An 18519-nucleotide genomic window follows, 5' to 3' on the forward strand; every position below is an offset into this window, starting at 1 on the left:
ACAGCTCTACCCAAAAATATGCTAAGATGAAAACAAACCAAATTTTGCTTAGTGTGTAAATTCAGTCAACGTGTTATATGTATTAGTTTGCAGAACCATTGCCTCATAAGTACAGAACTGTATTTCACATGAAGTGTGAGGGTGGGCAAGGCAAGGATGTGTGGGTTTTAAATGACAAATGGGGGCATTCTCACAAAGTACTAATCAATTGAATAAAATACTTAAGGTTTCCTCCCCTTATTTTTGCTTCTTTAGAACAATAGCAACTAATATCTTAAATCCAAAATAAAGGTAGTTTAACAGATGGTGTTTTCAGGAAGAATGCGAACATTTGCCCAATCTCTGTTCATTTTATTCTGGTGAACCAGAAAGTCTTTTTTCCCACAAACAAAATAAGCCATGATTTGATCTGACTTTGGCTTAGTATTATCAATTAACCCTCTTATGGGTTATCCTTATATACACATCAGGCTGAGGTTTGTTTGTCATTTTTTAAAAAGTCATGTGTGAAAATGCTGTTAACAGCTCAACAGCAACACTTTTTCATATTCTGTAGTGCAGGGGTCCCCAACCCCCGGTTTGTGGACCGGCACTGGTCCACAGCATGCCAGCAACTGAGACACACAAACAAGTAAAGCTCCATCCACAGATGCAGGCAGTATGCAAAACCATACCCCCTCCGGTCTGCGGAAAAACCTTTCTCCGCAGCATATACATATACAATTAAATCTAAATGTCTGGAACAAAAAACAGCTTCATTAGTAGGTTGGCAGGAGTTGCTCCTTGGAATCAAAAGAGAGGATTTTTGTTCCTGCAAGTATAAATAGATTTCCTGACTCAATTCAAAGTTAGGAACAGTCAAACTGCAAGCATAAGCTAGCATAAATAAGTCAACTGAGTAGCAGGACTTGCTTCCAAATAGAAATGCTTAAGATCAGAATGAAAGAATGGCTGCAGTTCAGGCATTCCTGTCTCGTTCATTTCAGCCACTGGAACGCAAACAGCCCCAGCGTATATTTCGTACTAATTTGTAAAATTATTTCTTGGCAAAAGCATGATGCGTGCTGAGATCACACTGCCTTAACCCTTCTCCAAAATTTACTTGCATTATTTGGTGTTTGAAAGGGGCTATTTGACAAAAACATTCAGGATATGAAAGTTTCCTTGAAGTGTGTATGTGGGTGACCAGGTTCTGTCTTACCTCAGCCTGAGTGACTTGTGGTCCAAGGCTAGTAGGCAGCTTGCGGTTCGCAGAATGCCCTAGAAGGTGCCACTAATCCAGAATGAAAAAACAGACAGATTCTAACAGCTTTTGAGGGGAGGCTTTGTTTTGTCCCCATAGCTGCTAAATGGGTATGACAAACCTCTTTAAAGGCTTAAAAGTACTTATTTGGATCTTCACCTTTTCCAAAAAAAATTTAAAAAAAGAAACAATTGAGCATAAAATGTTTGGTCCTGTCACTCTTAATGTTGTCAGAGTATTCCTGCAGCATTCAGGCTGAAGTACATCATAAAGTAAAGCATGATAAAAACAAAATCTACCACTCTGTTCTTCACCTCGAGAAGTACAAAAAGGCAGAGCCTTTTTCAGTGAAATTTTGCTCTAGATTACAGGTCAGCTGTGTTTCAATATAATAAGCAGGAAATAGGTACGAAATTGTTTGAAGTAAAAGTTTCTCCCAAACTTAATTTGCACGTTTTATGTTAAGTAGTTTTGAATACCTAGAGGTCAATAAGTGAAGTGCTACCACTGATGTTCAACACAACTTGGTGTATAATTTTAGCATGGATCAATCTCTAAATGGCCATAGGTGAATAAAATAATGGTATTAAGCATGTTCAGTACGTCTGGTGAGAATGTGTATTATTTGCTGTCAACCTGGAAGAGTGAATGAAAGAGACTAAGGAATCAAACCAACTGCTGTCCTTTGAATGAAGTAACTTCATTAATAAGACATACCTACAATACAGTTTTCATTCTAGTGTAAGAAAAAAGGTCGTGAAATGCTTTCCACACAAAATGTTAAGCATTTTTACTCAGATTAAGAATTATTGGAAAAATAAAAAACTCAGTGTTAGAGCAACTGATTCATCCTTGGGAGTAGACTATTATAGGCAAGGTGAATGACTGTCTTTACAAAGCAAAGTACTGAAATGAATAGTTTTTTCTTCAGCTGTCTCCAGACCATTATTTTTTCATTAATAGGATTTGAAGCCACCTATAATTATAATGCTTAAAATTAGCTCATTGGGGGTTATTGGCAGGTTGAGAAACAAATCAGTAACTCTTTTGTGAAAAATATTTTTTAAAAACTAGAGCCTTTGTTTCATTACAACATCAGAACATAGACATTTATATTTTCAAATTTATAGGATTTACACACTTAATTGACTAGATCATCTTACTCAGTTTGCACCAAATAAGTGCTATTTAAGGGTCTGGTTGGTTGGTTGTTTTGTTTTTTTCTTTCCTGAAGTGCAATATTTATTTATTTGGCTTTAACAAGACACATTTGTTTCTTGTGCACAGCACTGGTATTTAAAGTAGGAGGAATTCAAGAATCACTATTTTTTGTTTAAATCTTGTAAGATTTTGCACAGGTGTGCTACTATTGTACTGTATAGCATCACATACTTGAGTTTTGAAAATAAAAACATTGTTTCAGAATCTTTTGTGTTACTCATGTGATTTATACATATTGTGTTTGTGCATATAACAGCAATTCCTCTAGAGAACACATTTTAGTATGAACATGCTAAGATTTTTATTCTGCCAAATGTTGCTTTATAGCACAGAATAAACACTGAACTTCACAACTGTTCTGTCTTCATAGATAGGAGTCTTGCCCATAAACCAATAAGGAAGCAAAAAAACAATGATTATCCATTTTCAGACTTCCTTTGTGCTTTAAAGGCATTTTGTATAATTTCTAGACAGGACTGCCTGAGAACATTTTGTTGTCTGAGGCAATGCAAGTGGTGCCTCCACCCACAGGATGCACAGTACCTAAGGCAATTTTGGAACAAAGGTCAGAAAACTGAGCAAACACCACTTTTGATCCCTACTATATTCAAAATTACTTTCACTTAACATATTTGGCTACATGAAAGATGGAAAATCTGTGCTTAAATGTTGCTCAATTGCAACTCCCAGTAGCCTCAACTACAATGAGAGAAGTTGGGATTTGTGGTTAAACAACACCTGGAAGCATCATTTCCCTAGTCTTAAGCTACATGGTGTCAAATCAAAGTTTATAGAACTCCCACATTTTACAAAGTGGTTAAATGGTGTAGTATGGAGAATAGACTGTCTGCCCACAGACATATAAAATGGATTTTTTAATGCATCCATCTACCCAAAAAATAACAAAAAATGTTAATTAACTAAAATATATCTAAAATATAAAATTCTATTGATAACAAATAGGACATTAAAACAGATGGGATTCAGGGAAATTAAAAGCTTACCTTAAGTAAAGATTTTGGGCTTCACAAGAAATTGATGACCTCTTTGATGACTTCTTAAGGCTTGGGGGAGCCACCAAGAAAGATTTGTCTTATGTCCTATAAGTACATCCGGCCAAGTATGTATGTTTAATCCGAATGTTTTTACAGTTTTTATCATTTTTTAAATGTTTTTAGCATTTTTAATTTAATTGTAAGTCATTGACAGAGATGGGTGGCTATAGAAATTGATTGATTGATTGATTGATTGAATGAATGACTGAATGAATATCCTCATTGCAATTTCCTAAGCATATATTTTCCCTTTGCACAAGCCTATTTTGTTGTTAAATCTGAAGACCAATTTCGATGGTGGGAAACAGCAAGAAATGTAGCATGCATATCTGCTGCTCACTAGAACAGGAGATGTTGGTTTAGAAGAGTATCCTGACATTTCCCCACCCATACTGCTGCCAGTAATCTTCCTCATTGGTTTTGTAGGGTCTGGCTTTTGGAAACTGTAGCAAGTATCATCTACAGTACACAACTATAATTTCCCCACCTGTTTTAAAGTTTCTTATTTATGTTTTCTGTCACAGTAGACAGTGCACCTAGTTGACCTTGGCTGATCAAGGAGAAGGTAAGTAGGGTACTTCTTGGTTAATAATAGGTTGGAAGACTAGCTGTATGCCAAGCTAGAAAATCAAAAAGACATCAGGCAATGGAAAACCACTCCCGTATTCTTGCCAAGAGAACAGCATGGACATCTTCATGTAGACCTCAGGCCAGTGGTTCTTAAAACTGGGGGTAGTTACCTCTAAGAGCAGTGGTGGGATTCAGCCGGTTTGCACCACTTTGGCAGAACCAGTTGCTAATTTTTTGTCGCCCAGGCCCAGAATGGATTTCCGGAAGCGGCATCCACACAGAGAACTGTTTGTTCACATATTTGAATCCCACCACTGTCTAAGAAGTTAATTTGGGCTTATCCTGGTGGTAAAGGGAACCATTTTATTTGCTTCTTTGTAAATCAAAGATTGAGTTTTGGATTGCTGCTACTGAAATGCTTGTGTGAAACAACAGTATGGTTTGGTGGTGTTGGTGGTATATTTAAAGACATTCAAAACTAAGAAAGAGGTTAATTGGATCAAACAGTTTAAGAACCACTGTCCTAGTAGCTGGATAATGTGGATATCAGGCAAGCCTTCCCTGGAGGTAGCATTCCACACTTGGAAATACCTTTTCTGAAGTAGGAACCCTCTTGCCTCATTTTGCCAGGGCATCTTAAGGTCCAAGAATATGGGAATAGATATTCCTTGAAGTCATTTAAATTCATTCCAGCTGTAATCCAACATCCATTTTGAAAATAGTTTAGACATCTTGATTCAGTGCATAGATAGATTCTTCCATCCCAAGTAGCCAACCCATGTCATATCTTTTTTCTTGTAAACAGCTGCATGAGTTGGATGAAGGATTGAGCAAATAGCAAGTGACTAAACAGGAACTATTACAGGATGACCACCTGAGGTATACTGGGAAATTTTCCCACTGTTTATAAGAACAAGAATATTACACTATGTTATCTCTCTTCCTCAGATGTATATTTTTCTGAGTCAGCACTCATTGTATTTTCCAGACTGCCCATGACAGGTTGGGAAGGGGAGGGAGCTGTCATGTGTTTCCAGATAGTGACCTTGGTCAGTGAATGGCTTTTGAGCAGAGCAATAAGTTCAGCTTTGCTTGTAAAATAGTCAGTGGCTGTTTAGCATCCTTGACACCAAAGTGATAAAAGAGGAAGCAAAGAAGAAGAAGCTGTTTAGCAACTCATGAGAAAAGAACATATTGGATGTGTTCAAGGGGTAATATAGCATCACACTGCATTCCCAGCATTGGAGGAAAAGCAACAATCTGAATCTCTCAGCCCTTGGGTGTTACCAACAATGGCATTCCATGGTAGAACTGTCTCTTTTTTCTTCTCAATCTGTGTGGCAAACATCATGACACAAGGTGTAATTCTTCTGAAAAGTAAGTTTCCATAAACTGCTAGTTTTTCAGCATATTCTGTCTTGCACCAAGGAAGGGTATCTTTTGAACAAAAATTGCAATATTGTAAGGTAGGGAAGGGAGCACAGTTATTTCCAGGAGCAACAGTGTTGGTCTTTTTTAAATTTATTTTAGAGCCAGAAACATTTTTTAAAAAGTTTATGGCACTTTAAAGTCTAAGAAAAGTTTAATGGCCAAAGTTCTAGCAAAGTTCTAGCAAATGATCCTCAATTTGTTCAGATTACGAAGAACACTAGCCAGTTTTGTTTCTCAAACTGGCAAATCAGTTAGGAAGGAGATGCTGTGCAAACTAGCAAAGTTAGTTACAATGTGCAGAATGTGTTTTATTTATTTAATTTATTTTTGCTCATTCAAATATACTTTTCTGGTTGGTTGAGTGACTCCTTTCTAACAAAAATATGTCAGTTTAAGATAAGGATGGATTTTTCATGGGCTAGAGCTAATTTTGTCATGTGGTTGAAGTACTGCGGTAAATTAGGAGGCATGGATAGGATAGGAGGCATGAAGTGTCAAATGGAAACAGAAACAACTTTCTGTTCTGAGCAGTTCCCAAATGAAAAATAATTACATTTGATATTACAAAAACAAGTACCTTGGATATTCAGAATGTGTGTTCTGCTAGGTAATATGCTGTAGTTTCATCTTATAGTGAGATGAGAAAATATATATACAGAACGTTAAAGGTGAGAACACTTAAGAACCTTTTTTTGCTTTTGCATGAAAACTATTAGGAACCTACTTTTAAAAAGAATGTTTCTTATGCTAAAAGTCTGCTTCTTCCTACATTCAGAATTTGCCTCAATCATCAAACCTTCGGGATATATTTAGTGATAGTATTTTGAGGGATGGTTTTAGCTTTCAGGTATCACCACTGTTGTGGATGCCTTTGTATTAAGATATTTAAGTATTAGAAAGTCTTAAATTCATTATTATTTTCATGCTGTCAACAAATTCAATTTAGTCACAAAAACTTTACTGGAAAAATTATATTTTTATGATAACAGGCAGTCAGCAGTGGAGATGCCATTGTTGACTGATCATATTGGAAAGACATTATGAGATAGTGAGAACAGACTTACTGTAGAAATTAGTGAGTATTACTGGAGGAAAGGAAGGATTCATTTGGAAAGATAGACGGAAAATAAGAGTAGTGCTAAGCCTACTGAAATTAGAATGCATAGACTAGACTAATGTGTACGACAAAACTGGTCAAGGGTTTTCTTCCCTGAAGGTTGCATTTCTTTAAGGATGATTTGTTGGGGGAAATGTGTATGTGAGTTCAAAGCAAACAGAACCCCTAATTCTCTTCCTTTGGAAACCCAATTTTCTCTCTTTCTGGCACCCTCTTCCCTATGTCTAGTTTAATGAAGAGAAGGACTAGGGGGTGACATGATAGCAGTGTTCCGGTATCTCAGGGGTTGCCACAAAGAAGAGGGAGTCAAGCTATTCTCCAAAGCGCCCGAAGGCAGGACAAGAAGCAACAGATGGAAATTAATCAAAGAGAGAAGCAACCTAGAACTAAGCAGAAATTTCCTGACAGTTAGAACAGTTAATCAGTGGAACTACTTGCCTCCAGAAGTTGTGAATACTCCAACACTGGAAGTTTTTAAGAAGAGACTGGACAGCCATTTGTCTGAAATGATATACGATTTCCTGCCTGAGCAGGGGGTTGGACTAGAAGACCTCCAAGTTCGTCGTCATCGTTGTTTCTTCTTCTTCTTCTTCTTCTTCTTCTTCTTCTTCTTCTTCTTCTTCTTCTTCTTCTTCTTCTTCTTCTTCTTCTTCTTCTTCTTCTTCTTCTTCTTCTTCTCCCTGATTATTGTTATTACTGTTGTTGTTGTTGTTGTTATTATCTATCCTTGTTTCTCATGCATCAGACTGTCTGGGCCTTTAATTACCCACTCCAAATCTTTTTTTAAAAAAATAATGTTATTGACATTTTTAGTAAACACAGTAAAGACTAAAATAAAATAAACTAGAAGAAAAAAGAAAAGTTAAAGACAAGTTCAGAAGGTGTAGGGAAAACAAAAAAGGGAAAAACAAGAAACAAAGCAATAATAAAGAAGTGGCTTCCAACCTTTATCATACAGTACCAAGCTTAAGCTAATATAGTAACTTTTCACCCTCTTTTAAAATTACAAATAAAAAAACCCTCTTCCCATAGCTTAACTGTTATTTATATGTAATCCATAAATTCTCATTTTTTCAGTCCTGGTTCAGCAAAAAGTCAATTAGAAGTTAGAAATTACAAGTTCCCAAGTTATCAAACAGTTTATCCCTTATCAAATAGTCCCACTTTATATTTCTTCTTTTTGTTCTTAAATGGTCTTAACCTTTAAATCATTCCAATGTTGTTGCAGGATTTGATCTTTCATCAATCTTTGGTAGTCAAAGGGAGTCTTCAAAAGTTTCACCAGCTTACTTCATAAATCCCAAACAGAGGCATTGTCCAGGATTTTTCGAGGCTGGATACATGGTTTGGCCCACACCAAACTGTTTTTGCTCAACCCCACTTCCCAGATCCCATAGTGTTTGGCAGTTTTGGTAGAGAGAGAGATGCCATACCAAGGTCTCTAGGAAATTAATCTGATGTTTGAAAGCAGCTCTTCCCTGTCCTTGTCTGACATTCAAATCCATCTCCTCCAACTGGATATCAGCTGAATGTATTGGACCACAATCTTTCCACCAGTTGAATTTATAATGCTATTCTAAGCATTATACCAATTGGATCCTATAAGTCAGACATGTCAAACTCACATCACGTGACGTCACACAACGTATCGGGATGGTTTTGCCATTGCCGGCAATGGGGTGGGCACGGCTTCTGCATGATGCATCCGGCCCGCGGGCTGGCAGTTTGACACCCCTAAAATCCTATAGCTAAAATATCTTGGATATATGCAGGACCACCATCTGTAATAGCAGGGGATCTCTATCACTTCCTTGAATATTAGTGAATCAAGACTGAGTAAAGGCACATATTTTGAAATGCAAATAAATATGTAAATATTAAATATCCATAAGTAATCACTTTGATATATTTCTGCTTATTTGCAGATGTTTACATGACCAACTGCAGAATTGCAGGTGTAGCGCTTGTTGCAGATAAGAATAGAATCAATTTTAATTTTGCTGAAGCAGAAACAGTTTGCAGGCAGCTGGGATTAACATTAGCACAAGAATCTAAGATTGAAGCTGCTTGGAAGCATGGCTTTGAAACTTGCAGGTACAGAAAATCTTTCCAACCTTTACTTTTAAATGTTTTATGGTAACGTGCATAGAGATTACCTTTTTTCATGCCATTTTTAAAATAAAGTTATTGTTATTATTATTATTACTCAGAAATAAATTAAGATTGGAAGCATGCAAACAATTAAAAATTAAATAGTCCCTCTTATTCTTATAGCAGAAAAAGTTGGTTATTTATTCCCAAAATAAATTTATTCCCTTTTTTCCCACAGATTCATATGCATAGACTGAAAACCATCATGTATATTATTTGTGCATAAATATGAAGGAGTGTGGCTTCAGATAAGCACTTGAGGTGCACTTAAATGTATATCTAATAATGTGCAACTTGAAACTTGAAACAGAAATTGTTTGTGCATATCACAAACTTCTCGAAATTATCCTCAGTTTTCCAAAGGTTGAATCATCCTGTGTCACTGAGGGTTGCTTTTCACTGCACCTAACCTGAACATTTTTAAATCTTTTTTACTTTTTGCACAAATGATTCAGGCTGTGGATTACACATGGCACTTGAGAACAGTGACCTGTGCAAACTCTCCCAAATGAAAATGAATTAAGTCAAGACAAAAACAAATATCTATTGACTTTAAATTAAATTAAATTTAAATTAATAGCACTAATTATGATTTACCATGTATTTCATAGCTTTCCCCTTTTGAAACATTAAAACCTTTAACTTTTGGAGAGACTCTGAAAACCACAGCCAAAGGTTTATGGGGAGGAGACCACCGATTGGGGACTTTAACCCTGATAATAATCATTTCCTTCTGAGTAAAAAATAGTAGGCCGAGAAAGTAACCTCAAATATGATATTATTAGCTTCAGAACTGAACAAGGAGGGTGGAATCATAAAAATGAAGAATAATATTGGGGAAGAATGCTGGCTGCGGAATTCTGGGAATTGAAGTCCAGACATATTCAAGTTGCCAAGGCCGAGAAACACTGTTGTGTGTAGTACTGTATATATAAACTTTGAATAGTGACACTTCATTGTTGCTAAGGTCATACATCTAATAGAAAACAATGCTTTTCACTCTAGTTTTGGCTGGGTAGCAGAAGGCTATGCTGTAATTTCTCGGATAATTCCAAATGAAAAATGTGGTCAGAATAAAACTGGGATTTCCAGCTGGAGAATGAAACCAGACAGTAAAGCTCGTGTTTATTGTTATAATTCTTCAGGTAAGTGGGATGAGATATGGACTGTAATAGTATTTTGCACTAGAATCCCTCCTGAAAGAGTTAAGGTAATAATATTTGTGGAGATTTCACTACCGCTAGAAGATTGTGGCCAACTTCTAGGATTCCAGTGTAAACAAATTCACTGTACAATAGCTTCCTGGGGAGCCTGAGAAACTGCAAGTTAAATTATTATCAAGTCAGCTAAGCCACAGTTGACAGGTTTATCTGTTTTTCCCTTAGTCAAAGTTTGTAGCATGGAAGAGCATTATGAAATTTAAATTGCTTTAGGTGTGCCCAAAATATACTGTTTTCTAATTTAAAAAGTTACATTGTATTAAGGTGAGAGATGGGTCATCATTAATATTTGCAAGAAATTCTTCTGAAGTTGACTTCTCTTCCTAGGACAGTTCCTTCACCTGCTTTGCTCTCAGAGAATGCACTTTAGGGGGATTTGCACTTGGCCACATTCTCTCAGAGATACGAAATCTGTAAAGACAAAAGCTTCTTTTTTTTTGTAAGAGAAAAGGTGCCAGAACTCACATCTTGTTAATATTTATTTATTTATTTATTTATTTATTTATTTATTTATTTATTTATTTATTTATTTATTATTTACAGTTCTTAACATAAATTTAATTTATTGTATTTAAGGCAAATGTTCATAGTAAATTTTACACTAAAAATTAAAAAAAGATTTTCAATTCACCAACAATTTTTTAAATAAAGAAATTATTTACCTTTCGCACAGTCAATCACTGTACACACACCCGCACATGTCATTTGTGTAGTGAAACATAACGGTTGCCGCCCACAGTAAGCACTTAGCAAGCGACCACACAACCAGCTGAGCAGTGCCACAACCCGAGCAGCACCATTACAACCAGCACGGACGAAGTACACATGCATCGGACTCAACACAAAAGCAGCCCGCATGCACCATTTTAATGATTTTGCCACTAACCTGCTATGCTAGACAGGGCAATTCAAGTCCATGTGGACCAAACATCAAATTTTCAAAAGTTACATTTAAAACTTGGAAAATCAGTCGAAAGAAGGTGCCGGAACTCCGTTCCAGTGCATTCTATGACAAAAAAAGCACTGGTTCCACTATGGTAGTAGTTTTAATTTAATATTTTTTTCAAATATTTGTCACTTTGAGTAGAAGGGTGGCTTTTAAATCAGAGAAATAAATAAATCCCATGAAAGAACATTAAAAATAAGAAGAAAATTGCACAACATTTTGCCCTCTAAAATAATTAAAATGAACCAGAATACAGAATATTGTAATCTGATTTATACTTGCAAGGAACCTGGAGTTCCTATGTTGTCATCTGGAATTCTCCCCATACTTATCTCAATGGCATCAATTGATGGAGAAGTACATCTTTTAATCAGAAGTGATTATGGGGCCTTCAGTACCTCTCTGGAATTAGAATTTGGTCACTTTGACAATTTAGGGTGGTAATGTACTTTCTGAGATCTCAAGAAGTGTTTAAAAAAAATCTGTTTGACTCCAAATAAAGAGAAAAACCATAAAGATTTTACTGGGTGCTACTTGCTTGAGACATGGAAGATATGCCACTAGAAAATTGCAAGATAGGCCATAATTTCATTCATATGACATATGCCTAGCCTTACTGAACACAGTCCTCCTAAGAACTCTTATAGGGAAAGATGTGTAGAAAATTATTCAATATTAGGGTACTGAATGTTTTGGTCTATCTATTTCAAAAGGGCAACCTAGACATGATCCTAATACTAATTTTTAAACTACAAGCTCTGTTTTAAAGACACACAATTCTTTTAAAGTAGTCTGCTTTAATAACAAGCAAATAAACAGCTATACTTTTCTCTCATGGCTGTTCATGGTAACAGGCATTTTTATAACATAATGCAGAACCCAATGATCCTTTTGGCTTTTCAACAGAGACTCATAGCAATATCATAATGCAGCTCTCATTTACATCCTATTCAGTTCATTAATATGTGTCATCACATTTCCTGTCAGGGTCTGACCTCAAGAACAGTGCAAGGGTCATTTCCTTCCATCACTACAAATATTAAGATAAGCATAGTCATTCAGGTATTATAATAGTTTTCAAGCAATATAAAAAATTGAAATTTGATCTTTCAAATAGGAATTATTTAATCTATCTAATTCTAGTTGATCAATAATCACTAGTAGTCTCTAAGAGCCTTGGTGGAGCAGTGGGCTAATGCCTCCTTAAGTAACACCAGCTGCCTGCAATTAGTGCAGGTTCGCATCCCACCAGGCTCAAGGTTGACTCAGCCTTCCATCCTTCCGAGGTAGGTAAAATGAGGACCCAGATTGTTGGGGGCAATTAAGCTGACTTTGTAATAATGCCGCTTGGGGGATGTGTGTGAAAGCCCTAATAAGCAGGCATATACATAGAATGAAGGCTACTGCTAAGCTTGTAAGCCGCCCTGAGTCTTCGGAGAAGGGCGGGATATAAATGGAATTAAAATAAAAAAAAATAATTATTTGATCTCAGTAGTCCTTTATACATAATATACCACAAGATCATCGAAATTGAGATTTTTCTACCAATGCTATCGGTGACTTTTAGAATCACTGTTCTTCCTGGCCAGAGGATCAAACTAAATGCATTGTTAATTGTTCTGATGCAATTAATGTGCATGATTCTATTCTCCTGTACATATATTTGTCATCAAGAACACACAGTAGAAACTGGGAGATATTATACTTTCTTCTCTTATTTCCATAGAAAATCATTCTGGTCTCCAGCTTCACAGCTGGATTTTCCTACTAGTCTGGTTAATTGCATATTTTAAGAAAGGAAACAAGGTACCGAGATAAACATGCCAGAAAAAAGCCATTTAGCTTTCTATGGTCTTGAGGAAGCTGACCATAGTTTTTATTTACCTTTTTGAGGAAGGAAGCAGAGTCACTAGTTTATTGTGTTATTTTTAACCAATAACCAGAGAGTAAAAAATAATCAATATAGTGGCTACATCATGTGATTAAAATCCTCTTTCTTTTATTTTTGCACTGGTGAGGTGGGGGCTTCGAACATATAATTGCAGCCATCATCTTTATTATCTTGGACTTGCTGCTGCTGCCTCTACTTTTTCTGATAATTTTCTAATCTTGTCAACACTGACCTACTGAATTTTGTATTGGAAAAGCAACAAAGTGAAACACTGATGTGAGAAAGAGAGAGAGAGAGGTATTATAAAGTGGCATTAACACTTCACAGGATCTTGATTCTATCCCTCTGTTAATGCAGCCTAGCACTGTGTTGGCTTTTTTGGCAGCTGCAGCAGACCGGTGGCTCATATTCCACTAGGACTCCAAGAATCCTCTTACAGTTACTACTATTGAGCCTATTCTACACCCATGCATTTGTTTTTTCTTGCCTAAGTGTGTAAAACCTTACTTCTCTCACCACTGAATGTCATTTTGTTAGATAGGCCCACTGAATTCAAACATCTGCATATCGTATCATACCCAGATGCAGAAACTAAATGAGATTACTTTATACAAATCTAAATGAATCCTCTCCCACTTAGAAACAATCAGTGGAACAGGGAGGAAGAATTATGGCAGCAGCTTCTTCCAGAATTTCATCTTACTGGGATAAACCTAGCAAAGCGTTAGGTCTCTGACAGATACTTCAATATCAGATCTCTCTGAGTAATCTAATAGGACTGCTCTATTACTCTATAGTACTTCCTTTTAGCTATGTAGAATAACGCTTAGTAAGATGTCCACTGCATTGTTTTTTTATATAAAAATGTGCATAAAATAGCATCAACAAATCTCATTGCATTGTTTTCTCGTCCTCTTTTCAGATACGTGGATTAATTCATGCATCCCAGAACAAAGCACAGTTACAATACCAGACAGTTCCACTGAGATGAACTCCACCTTAACAGCCTCATTTCAGGATACCTCCACGGGGGTTGACACAACTCCGTTACTAAAAACTCCAAAGCTCCCAAAGTATCGTATCATATGTGTAACAGAAATGTTATCACCCGAACCCACTCCCGAGAAGGAAAATCTGCTTTACACTGACAAACGAACTGCCTTTAAAAATGAGGGTGTCCCATTTGGAGGTAATAGCCATACTCAGTTTTCTTGGCAAGATTTTAGTAGTAGTTTGCCATAGCCTGCTTCCTAGGGTTAAGGAGAGTGACTGGCTTAAGGTCACCAAGTTGGTTTTCAAGCCTCAGGCGGCACTAGAACTCACAGCCCTCTGGCTTCTAGCCCAGTACCTGCACCACATCAAACTGGTTCTCTTAACAGAGGGCACTGATAATTGAAAATAGGAACAATTGTTCTCCTGGCCTATTTAGATATGGGTGTGGATTTGTAGTTGTAGGTTTGTTTTTGTGTTGGGCATGTTCAAAAGAATACCTTTGTCTTCAGGAAAGAGATGTTTTGTTACTAGTATTTTCAAGCAATTCTGGCTAAAGGAGGAAAGAACCTTCTAAGCCAGACGGAGTTCTTCCAATGTTTCCGGCTTTGCGGATCGGCAATGGAGGGGGGTGGGGGAAAGAGGGGGGATGGCTCCGTATGAGCGGCTGGCAAGCACACGCACGCATACAGCTCCATTTGTGTGAGCAGCATGCATGTGTGCCTGCGCTCACTTAAATGGAGACCACGTCCCTGTGCCCGCACTCATGCAAGTGAGGATGCACATGCATGTGCACTCGCTGGCTGTTTCTGCAGCCCTGTTGCAAACCCCTCACAGCCCACTAGTGGGTACGTTCTAAGCCATAAAAAATATTCGTCTTTTTTCATCCAAGACTGTGGACAAAATTAACAGTTTCCAAGGTGGTTTTTTTTTTTACAAAGTAGTAGCAAAATTAGTAGCCGCCTCTTTAAATTCCAGTATAAAAAAATCTAAAATTAAAATTTCTTCAAATTCACTTGGTGAAAATACAAACAGCAATGAAGAGGCAGTAACAATCTTTTGATCATATATCGTAGGAAGCTATGAAGTCTGGCCTATTGAACTAAACAAATGCATACACTTTCACTCTGCTTCTTTCTTTAAGGTAAAGGTAAAGGTTCCCCCGCACATGCGTGCTAGTCGTTTCCAACTCTAGGGGCCGGTGCTCATCTCTGTTTCAAAGCTGAAGAGCCAGCGCTTGTCCGAGGATGTCTCCGTGGTCATGTGGCCGGCATGACTAGACACCAAAGGCGCATGGAACGCTGTTACCTTCCCACCGCAGTGGTCCCTATTTTTCTACTTGCATTTTTACGTGCTTTCGAACTGCTAGGTTGGCAGAAGCTGGGATGAGTAACAGGTGCTCACTCTGTTACGCGGCACTCGGGATTCGACCCGCCAAACTGCCGACCTTCTGATCGACAAGCTCAGCGTCCTAACCCACTAAGCCACCGCGTCCCTTTGCTTTAGTGGAAAACAACTAGAAAGCCACAATTATAAAAACTACTGACTAGTGACTAGTCATATTTATTCATGGATACCTCCATCTGCAGATAAGCCAACCCTCCAATTTTTAACCAAAATACTATGAAAAATCCATCATCCATGGATAGGCAAGCCCTCAACATTTTTGTATGTTTCTTTTATATTTTCATATTTTTTATATTCTGAAAGATTTCATTTGTTGTTCTATTTTGATCAACAAGTGTTGTTTTTCAGAACAGAGTCCATCTTAATTTTTCATAATTGGCTTATTCATGGATGGCACATTTTCATGGTAGTTTGGTTAAAAATTTGAGGATTAGCTCAGCTGTTGATGGGTTTGTTTGCAAGTATATATGGGTACTTTTGAAAAGTATTACTGATGGGTAGCCATCTACTGCTTAGATATGAATGTACCAAGTGGTTAAATGTCTATGGAGTTTTTCAGTCATCCAGGTCATAGTTATCCCAAAGATGCTTTTTCATGAGGCAACTGGACTTTCTTGTTTCATCCAATCAGTTCTGGAGAATGGTGTTAACTCTTCTGCCATTGGAGTCTCATCTATGAACACTGGAGAAAAAATCCCCACTTTGAGTTTTCTTCCAGAAAACATTGATACGGCCACCAGAGATTAAAAAAAATATTGTTTAGTCTCCAAGATTTCAATGTTACTTCTTTCTTCTTTCCAGCTGTACCTATCGTGCTTCTGGTGCTTGCCCTCTTCTTCTGTGCAGCAGCAATGGTTTTAGCTGTCTGCTATATCAAAAAGTAAGTATACTTGTTGCTTTTCCTATGCTTGCATTTCTACCAGCAACATATATTTGGATGCTAATGCTATCTTTTCATATGTAACATGACTTAGGCATTCTTCTCATTGTATATAGAATGTTTTAAAGTCACCAACTAGACAGATTTTAATCATTAAATATATTTATTCATGTTTTCTTGATGCAGCGTAAATATAAGTAAGGCATACTATATATGAATGTATAACATACGTTCTGATAGAAAAATCTGCAACAGTGCAGTGGCAGTGAGTATTTTTTCTACCATCTCTTAATAAAAAAAAATCAAAGTGGTTATGGTAAAACCTTGTTTCTATTATAGCATATGAAAAGGCTTTCATATATAAAATCTATCCATCTATCAAATATATATTTTCTATGTATGTATAGATATATCTACAGATTAAAATCAAACCTCCAGCTCTGTGTGTGTGTGTGTGTGTGTAGATATATCTAGAATAGATTATAAATATAATCAAACCTCCAGCCATACACACACACACACACACATATATGCTGACGCTTTAAACTAAATTTGTGTATTAGTGAGTCCATGACCTCTGTAGATGCCATATGCTAAGTAAATAAATGACACAGCATTTCAAGCAAATGCAGTTCAAGGTACAATAATGGCTTTCATTTCTAGAATTTTTGTATGTTATATACAGGGTAATTAATTGTTAATCAACTTTGTTTTTCAATTTGATGAAAGATACAAGAAAACATCTCTATTTTCAAGCAAGGGGAAGAAAGATGAAATAGAAACCAAGAACATCAAAGAACTAAATGCAAAAAACCAACCTCCAGAGCAGGGCCTAAAGAATGGAAAAAAGGAAGAAGTCAAGTCTGATCCGCCAGTAAAGTGTTTGGAAGCAGAAGTTTAAGACAGAGCCATCTCAATGAACAGATGCCACATGAACAAATGGCATAAACCAATTAACAGTTTATGAATTGATAATTGTATGTATTGCCAAAGTTAGTATCAGGTGTGCCATACAAACATTTCATACTTCATATGTTAGCTTATACATTGTCAATAGAGGAATGATCTTCCTTTCAGTAACATCTATACAGCTCATATTTCCAGTTTTGTTACAAGCCTTTTTAGGAAGGAAGCGATGATATCTTTCCAAAACATGAATTCAGACATGCAACTCAATCAAACAAAAATGGAATTTTTTTTGTTATACAAAAGATTTTATGGAGAAACTTGAATATGTGAACTAGATTTAACAGAGAAACTGTTTCTGTATTTTGCAAAGGATGGTAACTTTAAAGTATATCTTTACTGAGAGGTCATCACAGAAGTTCAAAAACATAGAGTGATGGAAAAGAACAAAGGGAAATGTCTGATTCACAGCACAAATTGTTACGTAGCCATAAAAAATTGTTTCTTGTGATTCCAGTTTCTGTGTCTCTTCCTGCCTTCTTTCCAGAAATCTAATAAATCACACACATCAATTTTAAATAAGGGAAAAAGATTTAAAAAATGAGAGCAATAAAATCTATTAATTATATTTTTTCCATGCATGCCATAGTCAAGTTTATTTCAAAAATGTTTAACAGCCCAATCATATACGTTTACCTAGAAATATATTCCATTTTATTTCTTGAACCTACCATCTAATATGTTCAAGACTGCTATATAAAAATTTTAAATTGAGTGTTGTAGCTGTTACCATAATATACATGCAAATATATTTATCAGGATTTCATTGAAATAAACAAAAATTGCATAATTATTTAATACTGTAAATAGATACAAAAATTCACATTTTTCAACAACTGAATTTGTTCACAATTACTTTCCAAAGATGGACAGATTCATCTGAAAAACTATAGAAATATATTTCATATTATATAGAGAACTTCTAGAAATAAATATAACACCACTTTCATGCTTTTAACTACGTGTTTGACAAATCATTTCATTGTCTACTTATATTACAAGTATATTTATTTCAAATACTGTAAGTACAGTGGAGTTCAATAGGACTTACTCTCTAAATTAGTGTTTTAAGATTTTAGGTTTAAAAAGCCTAAATGTTACTGCTTTAGATGGGCCATACTTATTGAATTGGATTTGGATATTTGTGAAAAACATGAGATGAACATGAATTTCTTGGCTATGCTTACCCAAGAAATCCATAGGTACCTGACCTATAGGGGATGTATTACAGGGACTGTGCTGCTAACATTCCTTTTTATGTAGCCCCATCAAAACGTTGTTTATTTCTTTTACATTTACTAAATCTCTAAATCTAAATGAGTAGCCAGGGTAGTAGTCAGAATTTGTCTGAAAGAAAAAATGCTTATTGCAATCCAATATGCTTTAATACATTTGCTCGGAAAAAAAACATAGGTTGAAAATACCTGGAGC

General features: G+C 36.3%; 1 protein-coding gene across 2 annotated transcripts; it reads left to right on the forward strand.

The window, feature by feature from the left end:
* Window positions 1–3950: 3950 nt before the first annotated feature.
* LYVE1 (lymphatic vessel endothelial hyaluronan receptor 1) lies at window positions 3951–17539 on the forward strand. Of its 2 annotated transcripts, XM_083348671.1 has the most exons (7): window positions 3951–4084; window positions 4895–4968; window positions 8563–8731; window positions 9794–9933; window positions 13768–14034; window positions 16044–16122; window positions 16852–17539. In XM_083348671.1, exons 3-7 carry the CDS (start codon window positions 8571–8573, stop codon window positions 17021–17023), a joined length of 819 nt encoding a protein of 272 aa, XP_083204797.1. In that variant the 5' UTR covers window positions 3951–4084; window positions 4895–4968; window positions 8563–8570; the 3' UTR covers window positions 17024–17539. The 2 variants fall into 2 exon arrangements, with proteins under 2 accessions (XP_083204797.1, XP_083204796.1); XM_083348670.1 differs by lacking the exons at window positions 3951–4084; window positions 4895–4968 and adding an exon at window positions 5202–5466.
* Window positions 17540–18519: the final 980 nt, after the last annotated feature.

Source organism: Vipera ursinii, assembly GCF_947247035.1.
Source record: "Vipera ursinii genome assembly, chromosome: 1".
In the NCBI taxonomy this organism is placed as follows: domain Eukaryota; kingdom Metazoa; phylum Chordata; class Lepidosauria; order Squamata; family Viperidae; genus Vipera; species Vipera ursinii.